The sequence below is a fragment of the Oncorhynchus kisutch genome, unplaced genomic scaffold, assembly GCF_002021735.2.
Source record: "Oncorhynchus kisutch isolate 150728-3 unplaced genomic scaffold, Okis_V2 Okis02a-Okis13b_hom, whole genome shotgun sequence".
Classification (NCBI taxonomy): domain Eukaryota; kingdom Metazoa; phylum Chordata; class Actinopteri; order Salmoniformes; family Salmonidae; genus Oncorhynchus; species Oncorhynchus kisutch.
In genome coordinates, this window is record NW_022261979.1 from 2,261,998 (window position 1) to 2,286,600 (window position 24,603).

Genomic DNA, 24,603 nt, shown 5'->3' on the forward strand with positions numbered 1-24,603 from the left:
TTTCAACCCCTGGTATAGCCTACGTAGTATTACACAATAACAATCTTATCTTTCAACCCCTGGTATATCCTACATAGTATTACACAATAACAATCTTATCTTTCAACCCCTGGTATAGCCTACATAGTATTACACAATAACAATCTTATCTTTCAACCCCTGGTATATCCTACATAGTATTACACAATAACAATCTTATCTTTCAACCCCTGGTATAGCCTACGTAGTATTACACAATAACAATCTTATCTTTCAACCCCTGGTATAGCCTACATAGTATTACACAATAACAATCTTATCTTTCAACCCCTGGTATAGCCTACATAGTATTACACAATAACAATCTTATCTTTCAACCCCTGGTATAGCCTACATAGTATTACACAATAACAATCTTATCTTTCAACCCCTGGTATAGCCTACATAGTATTACACAATAACAATCTTAGTTGTGAAATAATCAAATGGATGAGGTGACCAATTGTATTTAGCTTGATTTGATTGGACATATTCCTTTATTTGTTACCCCATGGTGGAACAACTTTTGCTGACGCTTTTCTACACCAAATGATGTGTAGTTGGGAGCTGTTCCAGACAGAGAGACATGCTGTTCTGGGGTTTTTACTTGTATTGCTAATGCTCACACACTGCCATCCTGCATTAAATAAACACACTTATCTGTTCACTCTCATGTATTATGTGTCTTGTCTCAGTCCCATACATCTACAGTTTTACACTGCTGAAGAGAAGCTACCAGGTTTCATGTGGGATGTGAAAGTCAGCAGAGTGATGTTCAAGACAGGAGGTGGGGTGACTTAGCCATCAACCCCCACACTGAGGAGTCATACTGAATGTGTTCCTGTAACCAACTTATGTCGGGGTTTTTAACTGTGGTAACTGGTGATATTCTATAGAGGTTCTTTTCTTTATGAATTTATTTCCATCATAAAAAACAACCTGCATAGACTTGATGTCCTGGTGACACTTATAATGTTCCAAACCACAAAACAATGCAAAGTACAAAGTAGTCAAATTAGATTTAAAACTCAACTAATAGCCTAAAGATAGAGGACATGACATTACACTCAGTTCCCAGCCTGCAGAAGATCATAGAAACTGTTGTTGGTTACTCCGGAAGGTTGAATTGGTTGATCTTGAATCTCGTCATAGAGATGAGTCTGCGAAAAAAAGATGGAATGTGTAAAACCAGTTGAATTTAGTTCACCAACATTGTGAAAGGATTAGAAGACATTTAGTCAAATTTGATGTCACGTTGTAGGCATACTCAATTGGGCTTCACTTGTTAGTGAATTACATAGTTGTGTTTAATTGAATCCTTACCATTCCAACAGGTGTCTGCTGTTCTTCTCCTTCTATAGGCAAAGAGGGACAAATGTCAGCTTTATTTCACATGAATTTAATTCCGATGATACGGCTTTCCTTTTCACTGCTGTTCATTACTGTAGGTTTAATCAAGGATGCAACATCCAAATGGCAGTTTTGTAACACACACAATCTAACCAGTGAACAAATACGTACGAGCGGCACTTCCCTTGCCCTGCCTCTTCCAATACACGCCCCCTCCAACAGCACAGAGCAGCAGTAGCAGAAGGACTGACCATACCACTGCAGGTAGAACATGACCTATTTTGCAAAGACGTGTAAAGTCACAAATACTGTATTACAACTCAATATCTTATCACAACATCACAGTAATGAAAGAATACAGCCTCAACACAGATCATGGCTATGCATTGTTCCAAACTACTTTCAAAAGTCTTACCTCTCTGGATGGTCCACTCCTTTACAGCCATTTCAACCCCCTCTCTGAGCACGGCGCAGGCTATCTTCTCTGTGCCCTGGCGGTCAGGGAGGAAGAGTTTGGAGATGAGGGTGTTGTTATGTCCTATAGGGCCACTCTGCAACCCATCCTGGCCACTGTGAATCCAGGATAAATTGAAGTCTCCACAATCTTCAACACAGGTGAGTGAGCAGGTCAGGGTGAGATTGTTTCCGTCTGTGGTAGCATACTCTGCAGATACTGAGTAGAACAACAAGAAGATCTACTTGATATCAGGACAAAGCAGTGATGTACTTTGTGCCGTTACCCTAATTTACTAAGTTTATACATAGTGTAAGGCACTTATTTATGTCTCAATGGTACAACCCATTGACACTCACCATCCAGAGTGTGTAGTAAGATTCTGTTCTGTTGCGAGCAGTTGTAGAGCCCAGAATGCAGTGTTTTCACATTGCTGATGACCAAAGACCCGTCTTGGCTGATGTGAGATGCAGGAAGGTGACCCTGAGTTCCAGCTGAGACATCGCCTGACCGAGACAGACTGGACAGTGACCTTTGACCCAGAGTCCACTGGAATCTGCTGCCCACCTCGAGAGAGGAGTGGGTGGCACAGGGAAGTGATACTGACTCACCCACTGCGACAAACACTTCCTCTATACCTCCTGAAAGAGAGAGAGAGAGAGAGAGAGGAGGGAGGGGAATTTGGTTGCAATATACTACTGTGTTAATGCAAATATGATGCAATACTACATAGTTCCAAACATACCTGTAATTTCTGTGGTATAGCTGAGGGACGTCTTCACAACCTCTCCTTCAATCAGTTGACACCGCCACTTCCTGTGATGGTCTGTCTTCCTGACACCTCGGATGGTCAGCGTAGAGAAGCAAGCAGATGAACGTTCGGTTTGAAATCTCTCTCCCTGTAGCACTGTATTGGCCTCATTCAGCCAATTCAGCTTTATTTCACTATGGTTGCATTGTGGGACAAGGCCTGAGAATATATTCAGGTAACATTGGAGCTTGATATCCATCTCTGGTGCTGTATTGGTGTCTGTTGCCAGAGTAACTGGTAAAAAAAAATGTAAATAATGGTGACAACACTCACTCAGAAATAGTGTGTATAAAGACGGACAATTTAGGTTGATCATAAATGGTAACATACTGTTGAGAAGCTGAAGAGAAACACTTGAACTGGTAGCCCCATCTCCACAGGTGTAAACTCTTCCATCATCTATTTCAAGAGGTTGAATATGTAGAGAGCAGTCCTGTCCCACTTTCAGTCGACTTCCTGAGTTTGGACCATCCGCTTTCACCTTGCCTGATAGTTCTAATTGGTTATCAAACCCATCTTTCACTACACTCCAGGTAACAGAGGAGCAGGAATTGATGTAGGATGTACCACATGGTAAACGCACACTGTCTCCAATTGAAGCAAAGATTCTTGTGAGCCTACGGTCTTTTGAATAGTGTAAAAACAAGTGTTACAACATTTCTGATAACAAAATTAATAGGGAATCAATAAATATTTTATTTAAAATATGTTTAAAAAAATCTAATGTTAAAGGAGTCTTATTTACCAGATGACTGGAGTCCAAGTATAGTCTGTAAAAGCACAGAGAGACACAGTTTTAAGTACAGACACATCTCTCCGTCTTGTGATTTTCTTTTGACAGTTTGTGTTGTCATTCAGGAAATTACAAGTTCTCACTCATCTTCTCTTTTTTCCCCAACTTCTAGAAATACCAGGCATCATGCCCTGGTATATTTTAACCAAGTAGGCCTGATTGTTTTGCTCTTCCCCTTTCCATTCAGTTCTATTTGAAATCTTATGTTTTGTAATCTACCCTACAAACACAAGACTGTATGAGGCGAAAAAATTTACGAATTGAGATAAACCATGCAGAAAATTATGGCATTTCCCACCAAACGGATGTTATATAAATTCCATGACTGTAAAGAATATTCTACTATTCTCCCATATTACATTTATTAGATTTATTTTAAAAAATCAGCCTGCTCATTGATTGATTTATTGAATTAAATCAGCATAGCAGGAAGAGGCTACATGTTTTGAATGGGGCCAGGAGTTCAACTGTTTCCCTAGCGATCATACAGCAACATTCCAAAATGTATGTCACAATGACAGGGTCGCGCTGTTGGCTACGGTTGTACAGGTACCTATATGACGTCACCGTTTATCAACGCGGAAAAGACGTCCAGATGTTCGGATTGAACAAAGCTAAACTGGGCCTTGAACATAAACCCGTGCGCGGCCATTTCGAGTCAAACGCTCCGTTTCTTCGGCGCAAGGTCATGAAAATGAAAGGAACCAGTAAAAGGGCGGAAGAGAAGGGTGAGTTATTCTAACCATCTCAACAATTTCAGTATAGGCAGTCACTAATCAATATTCAGTGTTGGAAAAAGTACCCAACTGTCATACTTGAGTAAAATACCATAATATATCAAAAGTGAAAGTCACCCAGGAAATTACTATTTAAATGTACTTAAGTATCAAAAGTAAATGTAATTGCTAAAATATACTTAAGGAGCAAAAGTAAAAGTATAAACCATTTAAAATTCCTTGTATTAAGCGAACCAGATGGCATCATTTTCTAGTTTTTTAAATTTAGCCAGGGGCACACTCCAACACTCAGACATAATTTACAAACAAACATGTGTGTTTAGTGAGTCCGTCAGATCAGAGGCAGTAGGGATGACCAGGGATGTTCTCTGTTTAGTGAGTCCTCCAGATCAGAGGCAGTAGGGATGACCAGGGATGTTCTCTGTTTAGTGAGTCCCCCAGATCAGAGGCAGTAGGGATGACCAGGGATGTTCTCTGTTTAGTGAGTCCTCCAGATCAGAGGCAGTAGGGATAACTAGGGATGTTCTCTGTTTAGTGAGTCCCCCAGATCAGAGGCAGTAGGGATGACTAGGGATGTTCTCTGTTTAGTGAGTCCTCCAGATCAGAGGCAGTAGGGATGACCAGGGATGTTCTCTGTTTAGTGAGTCCGTCAGATCAGAGGCAGTAGGATGACCAGTAGGGATGACTAGGGATGTTCTCTGTTAAGTGAGTCCTCCAGATCAGAGGCAGTAGGGATGACCAGGGATGTTCTCTGTTTAGTGAGTCCGTCAGATCAGAGGCAGTAGGGATGACCAGGGATGTTCTCTGTTTAGTGAGTCCTCCAGATCAGAGGCAGTAGGGATGACCAGGGATGTTCTCTGTTTAGTGAGTCCGTCAGATCAGAGGCAGTAGGATGATCAGTAGGGATGACCAGGGATGTTCTCTGTTTAGTGAGTCTGTCAGATCAGAGGCAGTAGGATGACCAGTAGGGATGACCAGGGATGTTCTCTGTTTAGTGAGTCCGTCAGATCAGAGGCAGTAGGATGACCAGTAGGGATGACCAGGGATGTTCTCTGTTTAGTGAGTCCGTCAGATCAGAGGCAGTAGGATGACCAGTAGGGATGACCAGGGATGTTCTCTGTTTAGTGAGTCCGTCAGATCAGAGGCAGTAGGATGACAAGTAGGGATGACCAGGGATGTTCTCTGTTTAGTGAGTCCGTCAGATCAGAGGCAGTAGGATGACCAGTAGGGATGACCAGGGATGTTCTCTGTTTAGTGAGTCCGTCAGATCAGAGGCAGTAGGATGACCAGTAGGGATGACCAGGGATGTTCTCTGTTTAGTGAGTCCGTCAGATCAGAGGCAGTAGGATGACCAGTAGGGATGACCAGGGATGTTCTCTGTTTAGTGAGTCCGTCAGATCAGAGGCAGTAGGATGACCAGTAGGGATGACCAGGGATGTTCTCTGTTTAGTGAGTCCGTCAGATCAGAGGCAGTAGGATGACAAGTAGGGATGACCAGGGATGTTCTCTATTTAGTGAGTCCGTCAGATCAGAGGCAGTAGGATGACCAGTAGAGATGACCAGGGATGTTCTCTGTTTAGTGAGTCCGTCAGATCAGAGGCAGTAGGATGACCAGTAGGGATGACCAGGGATGTTCTCTGTTTAGTGAGTCCATCAGATCAGAGGCAGTAGGATGACCAGTAGGGATGACCAGGGATGTTCTCTGTTTAGTGAGTCCGTCAGATCAGAGGCAGTAGGATGACCAGTAGGGATGACCAGGGATGTTCTCTGTTTAGTGAGTCCGTCAGATCAGATGCAGTAGGATGACAAGTAGGGATGACCAGGGATGTTCTCTGTTTAATGAGTCCGTCAGATCAGAGGCAGTAGGATGACCAGTAGGGATGACCAGGGATGTTCTCTGTTTAGTGAGTCCGTCAGATCAGAGGCAGTAGGATGACCAGTAGGGATGACCAGGGATGTTCTCTGTTTAGTGAGTCCGTCAGATCAGAGGCAGTAGGATGACCAGTAGGGATGACCAGGGATGTTCTCTGTTTAGTGAGTCCGTCAGATCAGAGGCAGTAGGATGACCAGTAGGGATGACCAGGGATGTTCTCTGTTTAGTGAGTCCGTCAGATCAGAGGCAGTAGGATGACAAGTAGGGATGACCAGGGATGTTCTCTGTTTAGTGAGTCCGTCAGATCAGAGGCAGTAGGATGACCAGTAGGGATGACCAGGGATGTTCTCTGTTTAGTGAGTCCGTCAGATCAGAGGCAGTAGGATGACCAGTAGGGATGACCAGGGATGTTCTCTGTTTAGTGAGTCCGTCAGATCAGAGGCAGTAGGATGACCAGTAGGGATGACCAGGGATGTTCTCTGTTTAGTGAGTCCGTCAGATCAGAGGCAGTAGGATGACCAGTAGGGATGACCAGGGATGTTCTCTGTTTAGTGAGTCCGTCAGATCAGAGGCAGTAGGATGATCAGTAGGGATGACCAGGGATGTTCTCTGTTTAGTGAGTCCGTCAGATCAGAGGCAGTAGGATGACCAGTAGGGATGACCAGGGATGTTCTCTGTTTAGTGAGTCCGTCAGATCAGAGGCAGTAGGATGACCAGTAGGGATGACCAGGGATGTTCTCTGTTTAGTGAGTCCGTCAGATCAGAGGCAGTAGGATGACCAGTAGGGATGACCAGGGATGTTCTCTGTTTAATGAGTCCGTCAGATCAGAGGCAGTAGGATGACCAGTAGGGATGACCAGGGATGTTCTCTGTTTAGTGAGTCCGTCAGATCAGAGGCAGTAGGATGACCAGTAGGGATGACCAGGGATGTTCTCTGTTTAGTGAGTCCGTCAGATCAGAGGCAGTAGGATGACAAGTAGGGATGACCAGGGATGTTCTCTGTTTAGTGAGTCCGTCAGATCAGAGGCAGTAGGATGACCAGTAGGGATGACCAGGGATGTTCTCTGTTTAGTGAGTCCGTCAGATCAGAGGCAGTAGGATGACCAGTAGGGATGACCAGGGATGTTCTCTGTTTAGTGAGTCCGTCAGATCAGAGGCAGTAGGATGACCAGTAGGGATGACCAGGGATGTTCTCTGTTTAGTGAGTCCATCAGATCAGAGGCAGTAGGATGACCAGTAGAGATGACCAGGGATGTTCTCTGTTTAGTGAGTCCGTCAGATCAGAGGCAGTAGGATGACCAGTAGGGATGACCAGGGATGTTCTCTGTTTAGTGAGTCCGTCAGATCAGAGGCAGTAGGATGACCAGTAGGGATGACCAGGGATGTTCTCTGTTTAGTGAGTCCATCAGATCAGAGGCAGTAGGATGACCAGTAGAGATGACCAGGGATGTTCTCTGTTTAGTGAGTCCGTCAGATCAGAGGCAGTAGGATGACCAGTAGGGATGACCAGGGATGTTCTCTGTTTAGTGAGTCCGTCAGATCAGAGGCAGTAGGATGACCAGTAGGGATGACCAGGGATGTTCTCTGTTTAGTGAGTCCATCAGATCAGAGGCAGTAGGATGACCAGTAGAGATGACCAGGGATGTTCTCTGTTTAGTGAGTCCGTCAGATCAGAGGCAGTAGGATGACCAGTAGGGATGACCAGGGATGTTCTCTGTTTAGTGAGTCCGTCAGATCAGAGGCAGTAGGATGACCAGTAGGGATGACCAGGGATGTTCTCTTGATAAGTGCTTGAATTGGTCCATTTTCTGTGCTACTAATCATTCCAAATGTAATGAGTACTTTTGGGTGTCAGGGGAAATGTATGGTGTTAAAAGTACATTCTTTTCTTTAGGAATGTAGGGAAGTAAAAGTCAAAGTTGTCAAAAATATAAATAGTAACATAAAGTGCAGATAACCCAAAAAACGACGTAAGAAGTACTTTCTAGTATTTTTACTTAAGTACTTTACACCCCTGTCAATATTTGAAATGATTTTGTCAAACCAAAGCCAATGTTGTTGGCCTTCTTGTGTTTGCAGTTACAGTAGACCTACATCAACAGTGAAAACTGCTGCAAAAGCAAAAGTCCTTTGACCAATTTTCCGTCTGAAAGAACCCTGTGTGCTGAATCTGTTCTCTTCCATTTTAGGCTATGCCGCTCCCTATGATCCATTCTTCAGTGGACCAGTACGAAAGAGGTTTGTGCAGACTCATCATTGGTTGTTTGCCTTCATTCAATCTCGATTTCCATTTGGCCTATTTATGGTTTGCGTCCCAAATAGCAACCTATTCCCTACACTAGGGCACTACCTTTATCCAGGGTCTTTATAGGTTGAAATTTGGGACATATACATACCATTTGTATTTTTTTCTAGCATTGATTAAAAAAATGCACTGCTAAAATCACAGCATATGCAGAAGCACACATACAAAATCATGCTCACATTACATCTTAGATTTGTGTACAACTCTTTTGAATGCGGACATGCTAGCTAGCTGTCATGTGGATTAAGTCCACCTTGTTCAAGCATATGAATCAGCTGATTTCATTTCTTTGTGTCATTTCAGGAGCTGCACAGATCTGATCTGCTGCATACTGTTCTTGGCTGTCATAGCTGGTTACATGGTCATGGGAGTTCTGGGTAGGGAAGTCTTCATCATCGTTTGAAGATGGCATGACTGTCATCATATCATATCTGTTTTATCCCCTGTCATAGCTGGTTACATGGTCATGGGAGTTCTGGGTAGGGAAGTCTTCATCATCGTTTGAAGATGGCATGACTGTCATCCTATGATATCTGTTTTATCCCCTGTCATAGCTGGTTACATGGTCATGGGAGTTCTGGGTAGGGAAGTCTTCATCATCGTTTGAAGATGGCATGACTGTCATCTTATGATATCTGTTTTATCCCTTGCTCATCTAAAAAGTCAGTATCTGATTGTCAATGTCAACATGACAATGAGAGAGACGATTCCCCTGTATACAGTTCGGCCATCTTTTTAGTGTACAGCACAGTAGGCCTAGCTACATCGACCGAACCACTCTGAAAGTTCACAGGAACTCAAAATGAAACCCCTGTTATGGAAGTGTGTGATATGATTTCCTCTGGTTCTCCCTCCCTTCATCAGCCTGGTTGTTTGGAGACCCTCGCCATGTTCTCTTCCCCAGGAACTCCACCGGAATGTTCTGTGGAGTGGGAATGAATAGGTGAGTAGCCGTATGTTATGTCTATCTAGCTATAGGTCCTATGTTACTGTATGTCTACCTAGTTATAGGTCCTATGTTATGTCTATCTAGCTATAGGTCCTATGTTATGTCTATCTAGCTATAGGTCCTATGTTATGTCTATCTAGCTATAGGTCCTATGTTACTGTATGTCTATCTAGCTATAGGTCCTATGTTATGTCTATCTAGCTATAGGTCCTATGTTATGTCTATCTAGCTATAGGTCCTATGTTACTGTATGTCTATCTAGCTATAGGTCCTATGTTACTGTATGTCTACCTAGTTATAGGTCCTATGTTACTGTATGTCTACCTAGTTATAGGTCCTATGTTATGTCTACCTAGTTATAGGTCCTATGTTATGTCTACCTAGTTATAGGTCCTATGTTACTGTATGTCTACCTAGTTATAGGTCCTATGTTATGTCTATCTAGCTATAGGTCCTATGTTATGTCTATCTAGCTATAGGTCCTATGTTATGTCTACCTAGTTATAGGTCCTATGTTACTGTATGTCTACCTAGTTATAGGTCCTATGTTACTGTATGTCTACCTAGTTATAGGTCCTATGTTATGTCTATCTAGCTATAGGTCCTATGTTACTGTATGTCTACTTAGTTATAGGTCCTATGTTATGTCTATCTAGCTATAGGTCCTATGTTACTGTATGTCTACTTAGTTATAGGTCCTATGTTATGTCTATCTAGCTATAGGTCCTATGTTACTGTATGTCTACTTAGTTATAGGTCCTATGTTATGTCTATCTAGCTATAGGTCCTATGTTACTGTATGTCTACTTAGTTATAGGTCCTATGTTATGTCTATCTAGCTATAGGTCCTATGTTATGTCTACCTAGTTATAGGTCCTATGTTACTGTATGTCTACCTAGTTATAGGTCCTATGTTACTGTATGTCTACCTAGTTATCGGTCCTATGTTATGTCTACCTAGTTATAGGTCCTATGTTACTGTATGTCTACCTAGTTATAGGTCCTATGTTACTGTATGTCTACCTAGTTATAGGTCCTATGTTATGTCTACCTAGTTATAGGTCCTATGTTACTGTATGTCTACCTAGTTATAGGTCCTATGTTACTGTATGTCTACCTAGTTATAGGTCCTATGTTACTGTATGTCTACCTAGTTATAGGTCCTATGTTACTGTATGTCTACCTAGTTATAGGTCCTATGTTACTGTATGTCTACCTAGTTATAGGTCCTATGTTATGTCTACCTAGTTATAGGTCCTATGTTACTGTATGTCTACCTAGTTATAGGTCCTATGTTACTGTATGTCTACCTAGTTATAGGTCCTATGTTATGTCTACCTAGTTATAGGTCCTATGTTACTGTATGTCTACCTAGTTATAGGTCCTATGTTACTGTATGTCTACCTAGTTATAGGTCCTATGTTACTGTATGTCTACCTAGTTATAGGTCCTATGTTATGTCTACCTAGTTATAGGTCCTATGTTATGTCTACCTAGTTATAGGTCCTATGTTACTGTATGTCTACCTAGTTATAGGTCCTATGTTACTGTATGTCTACCTAGTTATCGGTCCTATGTTACTGTATGTCTACCTAGTTATAGGCCAAGCATCAGAAAACATGGATGAGTCCTAACCAGACCTATAAGGTGGTGCACTCTAAAGGGATATAGGATGCCTGTCAGGATGCTGGAACAGTGGCCTGGATGTGCAGTATGCTAACTCATTGAGTGTCTGAAAGAGATCAAGTTGAGACAACTCAGTCTTTGTTTTTAACTTTGTCTTGTCAGAGACCAGCCCAGGATGATCTATGTGGACATACTGAAGTGTGCCACGACCACCAAGGTGATGGCAGCAGCGCTCGGAGGCACACAGTGTCCCACCACACAGGTCAGACTCAAACTGTATCTGTACGATCACATCCTACCTGTCCCCGTCCGTTTGACCAGAGTCACGTAGGACATATGATGTAACAGATAGGACATACTGCATAGGGTACAACATGTAGCTTAGGACATATACCACTTCATGTAATAGTCAACAGTATGGGGCCACATCATTTGGGGAATAGGGTTTAATTTGAGATTTGACTCACTCTCTCTCTTGATGGTTTCACTCACACTTTCGTTACCTGCGGGAAATCAATGTTTGCCGTACACTAATGTCTGGTCCCTCCCATCTCTCTGTTCCTTTCTCTGCAGGTGTGTGTCCCTAAGTGTCCGTCTCACTTCTGGATGCTGTCTGCTGCTGCCTATGACCCCGACGCCAATCCCAAAGACTTCTTCCATCAGCAGTACTGTGACCACAGCCTCAACCTGACTACCACTACCTGGGTACAGGGCATTTTACACTGTTATCAATGTGCTTATAGAGACTGGAACTGGGTGTGTGGGACCATTAGTCCCAAGCAATCTGTCAAGCATAGCTACATTACAGTGTAGCTTATGTCTGTGTTTCATTCTGAGTTAAAGGGTTTGGTTGATTGGAAAACATTTTAATTTGAGGCATTGATTAGAAACAGATGTAGTTTCTACATGATTGCGTTTGTTATACAGTTGTTCTGTATATTGGCCATCCTTGTAGTCATGTTTGGTCCTGTACTCTCTTTTTCAGACTGTCCAAGAGATCCTTGATGCTGAACTTTGTCCGTCCTTCCTTGTTCCAAGTAAATCAGGTGAAGTAGTTTAACATGGCATCCATCCTCACATCTATTGATAGGACTGTTAATGTGTACATTAAATAATAGTTAAATAAAGGTTAAATCAAATAAAAAGGATGTCTACATAATCATGGTACAGAGGAGGAAGTGAAACAGCAGGAAACTGAGGTGAATCCACTCTGAACCTTTTCCTCACTCTACTCGTCCGTATGTTGCCGTTTGAATCACTACAGCTCTGGGGAGGTGTTTGCCCAGTCTACATGCTCTCAAAAGTGCTCCTTCCAACTTCACTCTGCCCGGAATGGCCTCCGTCAACGAGACAGTCAACAGCATCAGAAGCGCCATGGGGTTATCATTCATCCAATGAACTAATATTCTCCTGTAGATACTATACGTGTGTGTCCCAAATGGCACTCTTTTCCTTTTGTAGTGCACTATTTTTGACCAGAACCCATAGGGAATCAGGTGCCATTTGGGACACAGCATATGTGTAGCTAAACAGATCATCACTGTCCCCTAACCTACTATATCTTTCCATTATTCCAGCTCACTGATATCAGGCTTCAACAGAAAGGCTGTAGGAGTGAGGGTCTTTGAGGACTTTGCCTCCTCCTGGTACTGGATCTTACTGTAAGTCTGAGCTTCCAACTATCTCACAGTGGGTACATAGTACTACATAGAGCCATGGTACTACATAGAGCCATAGTACTACATAGAGCCATGGTACTACATAGAGTCATGGTACTACATAGAGCCATAGTACTACATAGAGCCATGGTACTACATAGAGCCATGATACTACATAGAGCCATGGTACTACATAGAGCCATAGTACTACATAGAGCCATGATACTACATAGAGCCATGGTACTACATAGAGCCATAGTACTACATAGAGCCATGGCACTACATAGAGCCATGGTACTACATAGAGCCATGGCACTACATAGAACCATAGTACTACATAGAGCCATGGTACTACATAGAGTCATGGTACTACATAGAGCCATAGTACTACATAGAGCCATGGTACTACATAGAGCCATGGTACTACATAGAGCCATAGTACTACATAGAGCCATGGCACTACATAGAGCCATGGTACTACATAGAGCCATGGCACTACATAGAGCCATAGTACTACATAGAGCCATGGTACTACATAGAGCCATAGTACTACATAGAGCCATGGTACTACATAGAGCCATAGTACTACATAGAGCCATAGTACTACATAGAGCCATGGTACTACATAGAGCCATGGTACTACATAGAGCCATAGTACTACATAGAGCCATGGTACTGCATAGAGCCATGGTACTACATAGAGCCATGGTTACATGGAACTCTATTCCACATCAAGGAACTCACGCAAGCAGTGAAATCTGATTTTAAAAAACAGAATGACTTACAGGAGCAAATAGGGTTACGTGTCATGCTCAAGGGAACAGCGGCAGATTTTCCCCTAGTCGGCTCTTAACCGCTAGGCTACCAGCCGCGCCAACCGTCAACAGCCAACCGGTACTAACGCTAGTAAACCAACCAACAGTAAATCTTGTCAGTCTACCAGCACCAACTAGTCCACTGGTGTTTTACACTGTATGTCTATACCATGCCTGAGCTGTCTCTGTTCCAATATCCACACTATCCTACCACTTAGTATGAAGCAATGTGTTGACCATGTATTAGAAGTGGTATGTCAGTATAGACATTGGATGTCTAGTTGTTTGCAGTGGTCTGGTGGTTGCTCTGGACAGTTGCTTGTCAACCAACCAACACTAATGCCAGTCAGTCAGAGTGTTTAGCATGCCCATACCATGCCTCAGCTGCTCTCCAACAGTTTGCTGCGTGCTGTGTTTGCAGTGGTCTGACGCTGGCTCTGCTAGTCAGTGTGGTGTTCCTGTTGCTGCTGAGGTACCTGGCCATTGTCCTGGTCTGGATTCTCATGGTGGGACTTCTGGTGGTGGGAGGCTACGGTAAGTCTGGCTCATACAGCCCTGCAGCCTGGCCTGGACTAGATTATGTGGATCATATGTAGGGATCAAGTGGTGGTGGTGTCTGTGTGTCTGTCTGTCTGTCTGTCTGTCTGTCTGTCTGTCTGCTTGCAGACAAGAAAGACAAGGGTCAACATGCTTTGCTTACTATTTTGACTTTCCAATGTTTTGTATCTAGCAATCACTATTTTATACTCACATACTGGCCTTATCTGGTTTTCTGTTCAATCTAGAATTATGACAGAATTTGCATAATGGGTTCTTCTCCTCCCCAGGAATATGGCATTGCTACTCAGAATACTACCATTTCAGCACTTCTAAACTGAAGTTCGGGGATCTAAGCTTCAATACAAATATCTCAGTCTACCTTCAAGTCAAAGAGACCTGGCTTGCTTTCTGTGAGTTTGATCATTATGTACTGTCTATGGGTTATATTGGGCCTATATCAGTGGAGGCTGCTGAGGGGAGGACAGCTCATAATAGTATCTGGAACGAAGCGAAACCGTGTGTTTGGTGTATTTGATACCTTTCCACTCATTCCGCTCCATCCATTACCACAAGCCCATCCTCCCGAATTAAGGTGCCACCAGCCTCCTGTGTCCAACGATTGGCATATGTTTCTATTTAATTTAAACTTTTTTTTATCCAGAATGTCCCATTGAGGTCAGAGGACCTCTTTTACAAGGGAAACCTGGCCAGCTCAATAAAAAACACTATTTCTTTCTTTCCTCAGTGATCATCCTGTGTGTGTGGGAGTCCATTTTGATTCTGGTGCTTAGTTGTCTCAGGAGGAGACTCTCTGTTGCTGTTGCTCTCATGGAGGAGTCCAGCAGGTCGGACATTGCCTCAGATTTGATTTATTGTATTTATTAGTGTTTTATCCTGTATGAAATGATGTGTAATGTGTGTGTTCTGTCGGCAGGGTGGTGGGTTACCTGATGTCCACCCTGCTCTACCCTCTGTTTACCTTTGTTCTGCTGGTGGTGTGTGTGGCCTACTGGGGAATGACCTCCCTGTATCCTTTGGCCCATCATACATGGGGTTTCCATTTCCAATGCTTTCTAATGCATAAGCTAACTGGTTATTTTCACAGCTTATTTTGTCATGTGTGTTTTAGCCAGGGGTTGGAACAGAACAGAAAACGAGAAAAGAACAACATTTTTTAGAGGAACAGAGAGAGAATCGGGAACGAAAGTGATCTATACTGTTCTGGAACAGAACCGTTATTTTAAAAGCATGGGAACCGGTTAATAACGTTCTTTTAGGTTCCAGGCATTTTTTTACAGTCCCACAAAAAAACGCAACAAAGCACCTATGCAAAGCGTGTCTGTCACTCAGAAACGTATTCCAGTGTCTGCCTGCCAACTGAAAATCTTTACCAGTGTGTGTAGGCTACCTCCCCCTCCCCCTTCCCCTCCGAAGTATAGTTTACTGTAGCCCCTCCCCCCCCGAAGTATAGTCTACTGTAGCCCCTCCCTATCCGGAGTATAGTCTACTGTAGCCCCTCTCCCCCCGAAGTGTAGTCTACTGTAGCCCCTCCCCCTCCAAAGTATAGTCTACTGTAGCCCCTCCCCCTCCGAAGTATAGTCTACTGTAGCCCCTCCCTATCCGGAGTATAGTCTACTGTAGCCCCCCCCCCCCCCGAAGTATAGTCTACTGTAGCCCCTCCCCCTCCGAGGTATAGTCTACTGTAGCCCCTCCCCCTCCGAAGTATAGTCTACTGTAGCCCCTCCCTATCCGGAGTATAGTCTACTGTAGCCCCCCCCCCCCCGAAGTATAGTATACTGTAGCCCCTCCCCCTCCGGAGTATAGTCTACTGTAGCCCCTCCCTATCCGGAGTATAGTCTACTGTAGCCCCTCCCCCCCCGAAGTATAGTATACTGTAGCCCCTCCCCCTCCGAAGTATAGTCTACTGTAGCCCCTCCCCCTCCGAAGTATAGTCTACTGTAGCCCCTCTCCCCCCAAAGTATAGTCTACTGTAGCCCCCCCATCCGAAGTATAGTCTACTGTAGCCCCTCTCCCCCCGAAGTATAGTCTACTGTAGCCCCCCCATCCGGAGTATAGTTTACTGTAGCCCCTCCCCCTCCGAAATATAGTCTACTGTAGCCCCTCCCCCTCCGAAATATAGTCTACTGTAACCCCTCCCCATCCGGAGCATAGTCTACTGTAGACCCTCCCCCCCGAAGTATAGTCTAATGTAACCCCTCCCCATCCGGAGTATAGTCTACTGTAGCCCTTCCCCCTCCGAAATATAGTCTACTGTAGCCCCTCCCCCCCGAAGTATAGTCTACTGTAGCCCCTCCCCCTCCAAAATATAGTCTACTGTAGCCCCTCCCCCTCCAAAATATAGTCTTCTGTAGCCCCTCCCCCTTCGAAGTATAGTCTACTGTAGCCCCTCCCCCTTCAAAGTATAGTCTACTGTAACCCTCCCCCTTCAAAGTATAGTCTACTGTAGCCCCTCCCCCTTTGAAGTATAGTCTATTGTAGCCCCTCCCCTGTCAAAGTATAGTCTACTGTAGCCCCTCCCCCTTCGAAGTATAGTCTACTGTAGCCCCTCCCACTTTGAAGTATAGTCTACTGTAACCCCTCCCCCTTCGAAGTATAGTCTACTGTAGCCCCTCCCCCTTTGAAGTATAGTCTACGGTAGCCCCTCCCCCTTTGAAGTATAGTCCACTGTAGCCCCTCCCCCTTTGAAGTATAGTCCACTGTAGCCCCTCCCCCTTTGAAGTATAGTCTACTGTAGCCCCTCCCCCTTTGAAGTATAGTCTACTGTAGCCCCTCCCCCTTTGAAGTATAGTCTACTGTAGCCCCTCCCCCTTTGAAGTATAGTCTACTGTATAGTTTGCCCCCTCCATAGCAAGCTGCTCTATCCACACTGATTGGTAAAGTCGAGCTAAATGTAAAAAAAAGGAAGAGAAAGGAACAATATAAACAATGACTTCGAACCGATTCATAACTTTTGTTTCCTGGTCGGAACAGTGGAACGGAAACAAAAAAAATGATGGTTCTGTTCAGAACGAAATGATTGGAAAATCATTTTGTTTCCAACCCCTGGTTTTTGCCTTTAGTTTGGTTGGGTCCTTGACTCGAGGCTCCCCACAGATACTTGGTCACATCAGGGGCCCCTCTCTACAGAGTGGTGTCTCTTAGCGACCCCTCTGTAGATAAGTGTAGTCTCATCAACGGCTCTGAGACCTGCAAGCCACAGGTAGATGGCTTCGCTTCTATTGGTTTCAATTGACAAATGATTCTGATGTCAGAACCCCATGTTTGCAACCCACCTTGAAATTAGGTAAACTAGGGGAAACACTGCCTCCCACTTGTCTCATATTTCTCTCCTCCTCCCCTGTCCTCTCCGCTCCCTACCCAGACGTTCAACTCCTCGGCCTACCCATACTGCCCGTCGGTGCGCTGCATCTTCTTCAAGTACGATGACACGGGCCTGTTCCAGCAGAACCTGGTTTACCTGCAGGTCTTCAACATCTTTGCCTTCCTGTGGTGTGTGAACTTTGTCATCGCCCTGGGCCAATGTACCCTGGCTGGGACCTTTGCTTCATACTACTGGGCCTTCAGCAAGCCTACAGAAATCTCACCCTTCGCCCTGTCCCAGTGCTTCATACGCACTCTACAGTAAGACATGAGGGACTAAGGGTTTCTGTGGGTGGGGACATAGGATTGTGCCTTAAGCCAGACAGCTCTGACACACACACTTATCCCACCGGACATGCTACCAGGGGTCTTTTCACAGTCCCCAAATCCAGAACAAATTCAATAAAGCATACAGTATTATATAGAGCCCTTATTGCATGGAACTTCCTTCCATCTCATATTGCTCAAATAAACAGCAAACCTGGTTTCAAAAAACAGATAAAGCAACACCTCACAGCACAACGCCTCTCCCCTATTGGACCTAGATAGTTTGTGTGTATCTACTGATATGTAGGCTACATGTGCCTTTTTTTAATGTATGTAGTTCTGCCTTTGAGCTGTTCTTGTCTGTTGATGTTCTGTATTATGCCATTCTGTATTATGTTTTGTGTGGATCCCAGGGAGAGTAGCTGCTGCTTTTGCAACAGCTAATGGAGATCCTAATAAAATACCAAAATACCACAAAGCTTACCTACCTGTATCTTGAATATGAGGGCACTAGTTGTAGTAGATAAGCTAAGCATAATGATGGGTCAGTGTGAAGAGATATTTGATGTCATATCTTTTTAGACTGCGTCTACTGTGGTGTATTTCAGTAGCAGACGTTGGGTTCTGCTCGTGTGTTCATATGGAGTTCATTATGAAATGTGTTTATTTCTTCCATTCCTGGAAGGTACCACGTGGGCTCTCTGGCATTCGGAGCCCTCCTCCTCACCTGCTTCCAGCTTGTCAGGTTGGTGCTGGAGTACCTGAACCATAAGACCAGGGGTAAGGCCACACACACACACACACACCACACCACACCACACCACACACACACCACACACACACACACACACACACACACACACACACACACACACACACACACACACACACACACACACACACACACACACACACACACACACACACACACACACACACACTCACACACACACACACACACACACACACACACACACACACATACACACATACACACATACACACAGTATGGTTTTATGAGTCATTGACTAAAGGGAGCATCCTATTAATGTGACTGTATGATTCCCCAGTCATTGACTAAAGGGAATCCCATGTTGTGATGTGTCTCCAGGTTCTCAGAGTGCCTGTGGTCGGTTCCTGTTTAACTGTCTCAGATGCTGCTTCTGGTGTCTGGAATACTTCCTGAAGATCCTCAACAGGAACGCTTATATCATGGTCAGTCACATGACTGTCTGTCACTGTCTGGCATTCCTTTTAGCAGCCATTAGCATCCACCTGTTCTAGCTCAGTTGGTCATTTATTCTTGGTGTAGGAACATGCAGTTCATCCTCGTCAGTAATGTCAGTAATGCATCATTCTGAATGACTGATAGATCGCCATCTACGGGGAGAGCTTCTGTGTGTCAGCCAAAAATGCATACAGTCTGTTGATGAGGCACATCGGACGGTAAGACTGGGTTTATTTGGTTGGTCGATCTTCTGCTCTCTCTCTTTTATTTTTATTTTTCCTTCACTTCCATTATAGTCGAAGACATTATATATTAGTTTCTATGTAAGATGCTTCCGTGTTGTCAAGATTCTTTAATGTGTCATCCTCTCGTTGGCCACAGGGTGGTGCTACTGGACAGAGTGACAGACATGCTCATATTCTTTGGCAAACTACTAGTGGTGGCAATAGTTGGTAAGAGAAGTTTACATGAACTCACATTTGTTTGAACTTTAAGTATGAATAGCAGCCTGAAATCAAATTGGATTTAATTGGCCCAGTGCTGTCTGGGTTTGGCTGGAGTAGGCTGTCATTGTAAATAAGAATTTGTTCTTAACTCACTTGCCTAGTTAGATAAAGGTTACCTAATAAACACAAACAGACTGGATTTCAGGCTTAATGAATACTGAGTTTAATATATTGTGTCTGGACTTCTGATATTATAAGAATCTTCATACACATGAAATAGTATAAGGCATAGTACTGTAACTATTGTGTTGGCCATTTTATCTTCAGTGGTTGTGTTTATTATCAGCATCTTGTTTTCCTTCACTAAGGAAGTATGACTAATATAATGATCTAATGGCTGACCTGTCTCTTGTTTTATCAGGTGTGTTGGCTTTCTTCTTCTTCTCTGGACAAATCCGCCTGCCTGGCGACACGTTCCAGGCCGAGATGCTCAACTATTACTGGGTTCCCATCCTGGCACGTCCATGCAACAGTGTTGTTACCAAACACTCAACACTCACAGTTCTTCATTGACATTCTATCTTCGATGAACACATTAGACCAGCGTTTCCCAAACTCGGTCCTCGGGACCCCTAGGGGTGCAAGTTTAGTTTTTTACCCAAACACCACACAGCTGATTCAAATGATTAAAGCTTGATAATTAGATGATCATTTGAATCAGCTGTGTAATGCTAGGTCAAAAACCAAAACGTAAACTCCTTGGGGGCCGAGGACCAAGTTAGGGAAACCCTGTATTAGATGTTGTATGCAGGTTTGAAATGGATTTAGAAATGAGATCATGAAAATGGCTGATTTTCATGTAGTTTCTTTCACTGTTGAACTTAGTAGAACCTCCTTTGATATGAGATGATTATTTATCTTTTAGCCCCTTTTCTCCCCAATTTCGTGGTATCCATTTGGTAGTTAGTCTTGTCTCATTGCTGCAACCCCCGTACGGACTCAGGAGAGGTGAAGGTCAAGAGCCATGCGTCCTTCGAAACACAACCCAAGCAAGCCGCACTGCTTCTTGACACAGCGCTCATCCAACCCAGAAGCCAGCCGCACCAATGTGTCGGAGGAAACACAGTACACCTGGCAACCGTGTCAGCGTGCATTGCACCCAACACGCCACACGAGTCACTAGTGCACGCTGGAACAAGGACATCCCAGCCAAACCCTCCCCTAGTCCGTACGACACTGGGCCAATTGTGCACCGCCCCATGGGTCTCCCAGTCGCAGCCAGCGGCAACAGAGCCTGGACTCAAACCCAGAATCTGTAGTGGCACAGCTAGCAGCACATCTAGCACTGTGATGCAGTGCCAAGACCACTGCACCACTCGGGAGGCGGATATGAGACTATTAACGCAGTAGCCTGTGTTGATAACTGCCGTGTATTTTTAAAGTTACATTTACTGTATGTATTGTCAGCAGTGTATTGATTGGTGCTGTTAGAACTCATGCAGCTATGTTGTCGTAATGTTCCTCTGCAGACAGTGATGGCCGGAGCCTACCTCATCGCTCAGGGCTTCTTCAGTGTCTACAGCATGTGTGTTGACACCCTGTTTCTCTGCTTCTGTGAGTACCAACACCATCTAACTCTCCAACAGCACAACACCACCTAACCCTCCAACACCACAATACCACCTAACCCTCCAAAACCTACACCACTATAACTCTAACAGGGTAAGGTGGTCTTGTGGTACAGTAGTGTAAGGAAGAGTAAGGTATAATATAGTAAGGTATAGTAAGGTATAATATAGTAAGGTATAGTAAGGTATAATATAGTAAGGTATAATATAGTAAGGTATAGTAAGGTATAATATAGTAAGGTATAGTAAGGTATAATATAGTAAGGTATAATATAGTAAGGTATAGTAAGGTATAATATAGTAAGGTATAATATAGTAAGGTATAGTAAGGTATAATATAGTAAGGTATAATATAGTAAGGTATAGTAAGGTATAATATAGTAAGGTACAGTAAGGTGTAATATAGTAAGGTGTAATATAGTAAGGTATAGTAAGGTATAATATAGTAAGGTATAATATAGTAAGGTATAGTAAGGTATAATATAGTAAGGTACAGTAAGGTGTAATATAGTAAGGTGTAATATAGTAAGGTACAGTAAGGTGTAATATAGTAAGGTATAATATAGCAAGGTAGAGTAAGGTATAATATAGTAAGGTATAATATAGTAAGGTATAGTAAGGTATAATATAGTAAGGTATAGTAAGGTATAATATAGTAAGGTAGAGTAAGGAAAATATAGTAAGGTATAGTAAGGTATAATATAGCAAGGTAGAGTAAGGTATAATATAGTAAGGTATAATATAGTAAGGTATAGTAAGGTATAATATAGTAAGGTATAGTAAGGTATAATATAGTAAGGTATAATATAGTAAGGTATAATATAGTAAGGTATAGTAAGGTATAATATAGTAATGTATAATATAGTAAGGTATAGTAAGGTATAATATAGTAAGGTATAGTAAGGTATAATATTGCAAGGTAGAGTAAGGTATAATATAGTAAGGTATAATATAGTAAGGTATAGTAAGGTATAATATAGTAAGGTATAGTAAGGTATAATATAGTAAGGTATAGTAAGGTATAATATAGTAAGGTATAGTAAGGTATAATATAGCAAGGTAGAGTAAGGTATAATATAGTAAGGTGTAATATAGTAAGGTGTAATATATTAAGATACAATATAGTAAGGTATAATATAGTAAGGTACAATATAGTACGGTATAATATAGTAAGATACAGTATAGTATTGTACAGTATAGTAAGGTACAGTATAGTAAGGTGTAATATAGTGTCATGACGTTGCCCTCTTTGGATACAGCAAGCCCCATCCCCCTCTCCCTTTCCTCCTTCAACTAGGCTGCTGTGGTCAGAGAGAGGTCATAAATTCCTGAGGATCTCCTCATGGCCACACAGTGTAAGAGAATTTTCATAGAGGACAAAGGAATTTCTTCCACTGTCCGAACAAATTTAATTTTCCTGGAGAAAGTATAAAAGATCGGTGAAGAATCCAGCTATGAACTGGTCCATTTGTTACAATTTGGGGAAGCTCATGGGAGGTGGTGTGGCCACATTACCATGACGCGGTTTATATAATAGCCTCAGATATGAGGTTTACATCTAGTTGTTGTATAAGATGAATGAGTGAGTGAGTATGATACTGTTTGTAAAATTGTGTAATGTGATTTTGGACTGTTTAATGAAGGAAACTCCAATTCCCTTTTGAGTTTAACTAAATCAGAGGACCGCCCCTGAGCCCAGTTAGGGTCAGGCATCCTGGGACAGCCCCTTTTCTGCAATTCCCTATAAAACCCAATTTTGAGAAATTCTCAGGCAGACCATGTTTCTCTCAATCACGGGAGTACAAAGGTTGCAGACCATTGCTGAATCTTTTAATCATACCACGTGGTTAAACTCTTAGACTATCGATACCGACAGAATAAGAACAAGTCTTTGATATGAATTACTAGTCTGCAGCTAGGAATTCGGTATCATTGAACGCGAAGAACGACAACCGCCGAAACATCCATTCTACAACATGAATGAATGTCACTCTGAACTATCCACTAACCACGACAGAGAGAGACGGACAATTCTACAAAAGAAACAAACTTTTCAACAGTGGTCAAGATGACACACTGAGCGTAAATATAGATATTGATTGCAATTGTTCCCGAATGAGTGAGCGTTCATGTGCAAAGGATTAGCATTTCATTTGTTATAAATATCAACTCTGTAGTGACATCTTAAAATAAATCATTCATTAATCAGAAGACTATTTGATCAGATATAAAATATCTGAAAAGTTATTTTAGGAAATGATAACTTTGTAATCTGATTATTTTCCTTGGTGCCCCGACTTCCTAGTTAATTACAGTTACATAATCAGTTTAATCGCGTAATACTAATTACAGAGAATCTTTGATAAAAACTAAGTCTTCAATTTAATGATAGTAAAGACATGACAAAAGTAAAGCACAGTATGGTAAGGTACAGTATGGTAAGGTACAGTATAGTAAGGTATTGTAAGGTACAGTATAGTAAGGTACAGTATAGTAAGGTATTGTAAGGTACAGTATAGTAAGGTATTGTAAGGTACAGTATAGTAAGGTACAGTATAGTAAGGTATTGTAAGGTACAGTATAGTAAGGTATTGTAAGGTACAGTATAGTAAGGTACAGTATAGTAAGGTACAGTATAGTAAGGTATTGTAAGGTACAGTATAGTAAGGTATTGTAAGGTACAGTATAGTAAGGTACAGTATAGTAAGGTATTGTAAGGTACAGTATAGTAAGGTACAGTATAGTAAGGTATTGTAAGGTACAGTATAGTAAGGTATTGTAAGGTACAGTATAGTAAGGTATTGTAAGGTACAGTATGGTAAGGTATTGTAAGGTACAGTATAGTAAGGTATTGTAAGGTACAGTATAGTAAGGTATTGTAAGGTACAGTATAGTAAGGTATTGTAAGGTACAGTATAGTAAGGTATGGTAAGGTACAGTATAGTAAGGTATTGTAAGGTACAGTATAGTAAGGTATTGTAAGGTACAGTATAGTAAGGTATAATATATTAAGGTATGGTAAGGTACAGTATAGTAAGGTATTGTAAGGTACAGTATAGTAAGGTATTGTAAGGTACAGTATAGTAAGGTATTGTAAGGTACAGTATAGTAAGGTATAATATATTAAGGTATGGTAAGGTACAGTATAGTAAGGTATTGTAAGGTACAGTATAGTAAGGTATTGTAAGGTACAGTATAGTAAGGTATAATATATTAAGGTATGGTAAGGTACAGTATAGTAAGGTATAATATATTAAGGTATTGTAAGGTACAGTATAGTAAGGTATTGTAAGGTACAGTATAGTAAGGTATTGTAAGGTACAGTATAGTAAGGTATAATATAGTAAGGTATGGTAAGGTACAGTATAGTAAGGTATAATATATTAAGGTATGGTAAGGTACAGTATAGTAAGGTATAATATATTAAGGTATGGTAAGTTATAGTAGAGTAGTAGAGTAGTAGAGTGACTCCAGTGTTTCTCCCTCATACAGTGGAAGATCTAGAGAGGAATGATGGAACAATGCAGAAGCCTTATTACATGTCCAGGAACCTGATGAGGATCCTCCGCAAACCCAAACCGTTTGTTACAGCCCTGCCAGAGTAGTAGTAACCTTTAACCCCTGAGTTAACCCCTAACCTTTAGCCCAACCCTCTTCCAATAAACCTATCAGCATTCTTATTCTGGCTACCTATGGTGTATATATTTAGGGAGTCAGAAATGCA

General features: G+C 42.5%; 2 protein-coding genes across 2 annotated transcripts; one reads left to right on the forward strand and one right to left on the reverse strand.

The window, feature by feature from the left end:
• Positions 1 to 492: 492 nt before the first annotated feature.
• Positions 493 to 3,495, reverse strand: LOC109905451 (uncharacterized). Its single transcript, XM_031811989.1, has 8 exons — positions 3,379 to 3,495; positions 2,964 to 3,257; positions 2,568 to 2,867; positions 2,182 to 2,463; positions 1,784 to 2,041; positions 1,540 to 1,644; positions 1,342 to 1,373; positions 493 to 1,178 (listed from the first exon to the last, which is right to left on the reverse strand). The coding sequence occupies exons 1-8, from the start codon at positions 3,485 to 3,487 to the stop codon at positions 1,086 to 1,088; spliced, it is 1,473 nt and encodes a 490-aa protein (XP_031667849.1). The 5' UTR covers positions 3,488 to 3,495; the 3' UTR covers positions 493 to 1,085.
• Positions 3,496 to 3,574: 79 nt separating this feature from the next.
• Positions 3,575 to 24,573, forward strand: LOC109900163 (choline transporter-like protein 4). The gene is made up of 22 exons (XM_031811993.1): positions 3,575 to 4,154; positions 8,226 to 8,274; positions 8,645 to 8,718; positions 9,206 to 9,284; positions 11,079 to 11,178; positions 11,490 to 11,621; positions 11,902 to 11,962; positions 12,181 to 12,295; positions 12,494 to 12,577; positions 13,811 to 13,923; positions 14,217 to 14,339; positions 14,675 to 14,774; positions 14,864 to 14,956; positions 17,044 to 17,149; positions 17,312 to 17,571; positions 18,263 to 18,357; positions 18,689 to 18,792; positions 18,950 to 19,023; positions 19,187 to 19,257; positions 19,673 to 19,767; positions 20,781 to 20,865; positions 24,372 to 24,573. The coding sequence occupies exons 1-22, from the start codon at positions 3,929 to 3,931 to the stop codon at positions 24,482 to 24,484; spliced, it is 2,352 nt and encodes a 783-aa protein (XP_031667853.1). The 5' UTR covers positions 3,575 to 3,928; the 3' UTR covers positions 24,485 to 24,573.
• The last annotated feature ends 30 nt before the right edge of the window (positions 24,574 to 24,603 follow it).

Bases quoted from the DNA above. Each gene is read 5' to 3' on its own strand.
- LOC109900163 (XM_031811993.1), top strand. From the start codon at position 3,929: ATGTATGTCACAATGACAGGGTCGCGCTGTTGGCTACGGTTGTACAGG. The intron at 14,775-14,863 runs GTCGGACATTGC...TTCTGTCGGCAG, and splicing joins CTCATGGAGGAGTCCAGCAG to GGTGGTGGGTTACCTGATGT. The intron at 18,793-18,949 runs GTCAGTCACATG...AATGACTGATAG, and splicing joins ACAGGAACGCTTATATCATG to ATCGCCATCTACGGGGAGAG.
- LOC109905451 (XM_031811989.1), bottom strand. From the start codon at position 3,487: ATGACAACACAAACTGTCAAAAGAAAATCACAAGACGGAGAGATGTGT. The intron at 2,464-2,567 runs GTATGTTTGGAA...TCTCTCTTTCAG, and splicing joins CTATACCACAGAAATTACAG to GAGGTATAGAGGAAGTGTTT. The intron at 1,179-1,341 runs GTAAGGATTCAA...TTTTTTTCGCAG, and splicing joins AGCAGACACCTGTTGGAATG to ACTCATCTCTATGACGAGAT.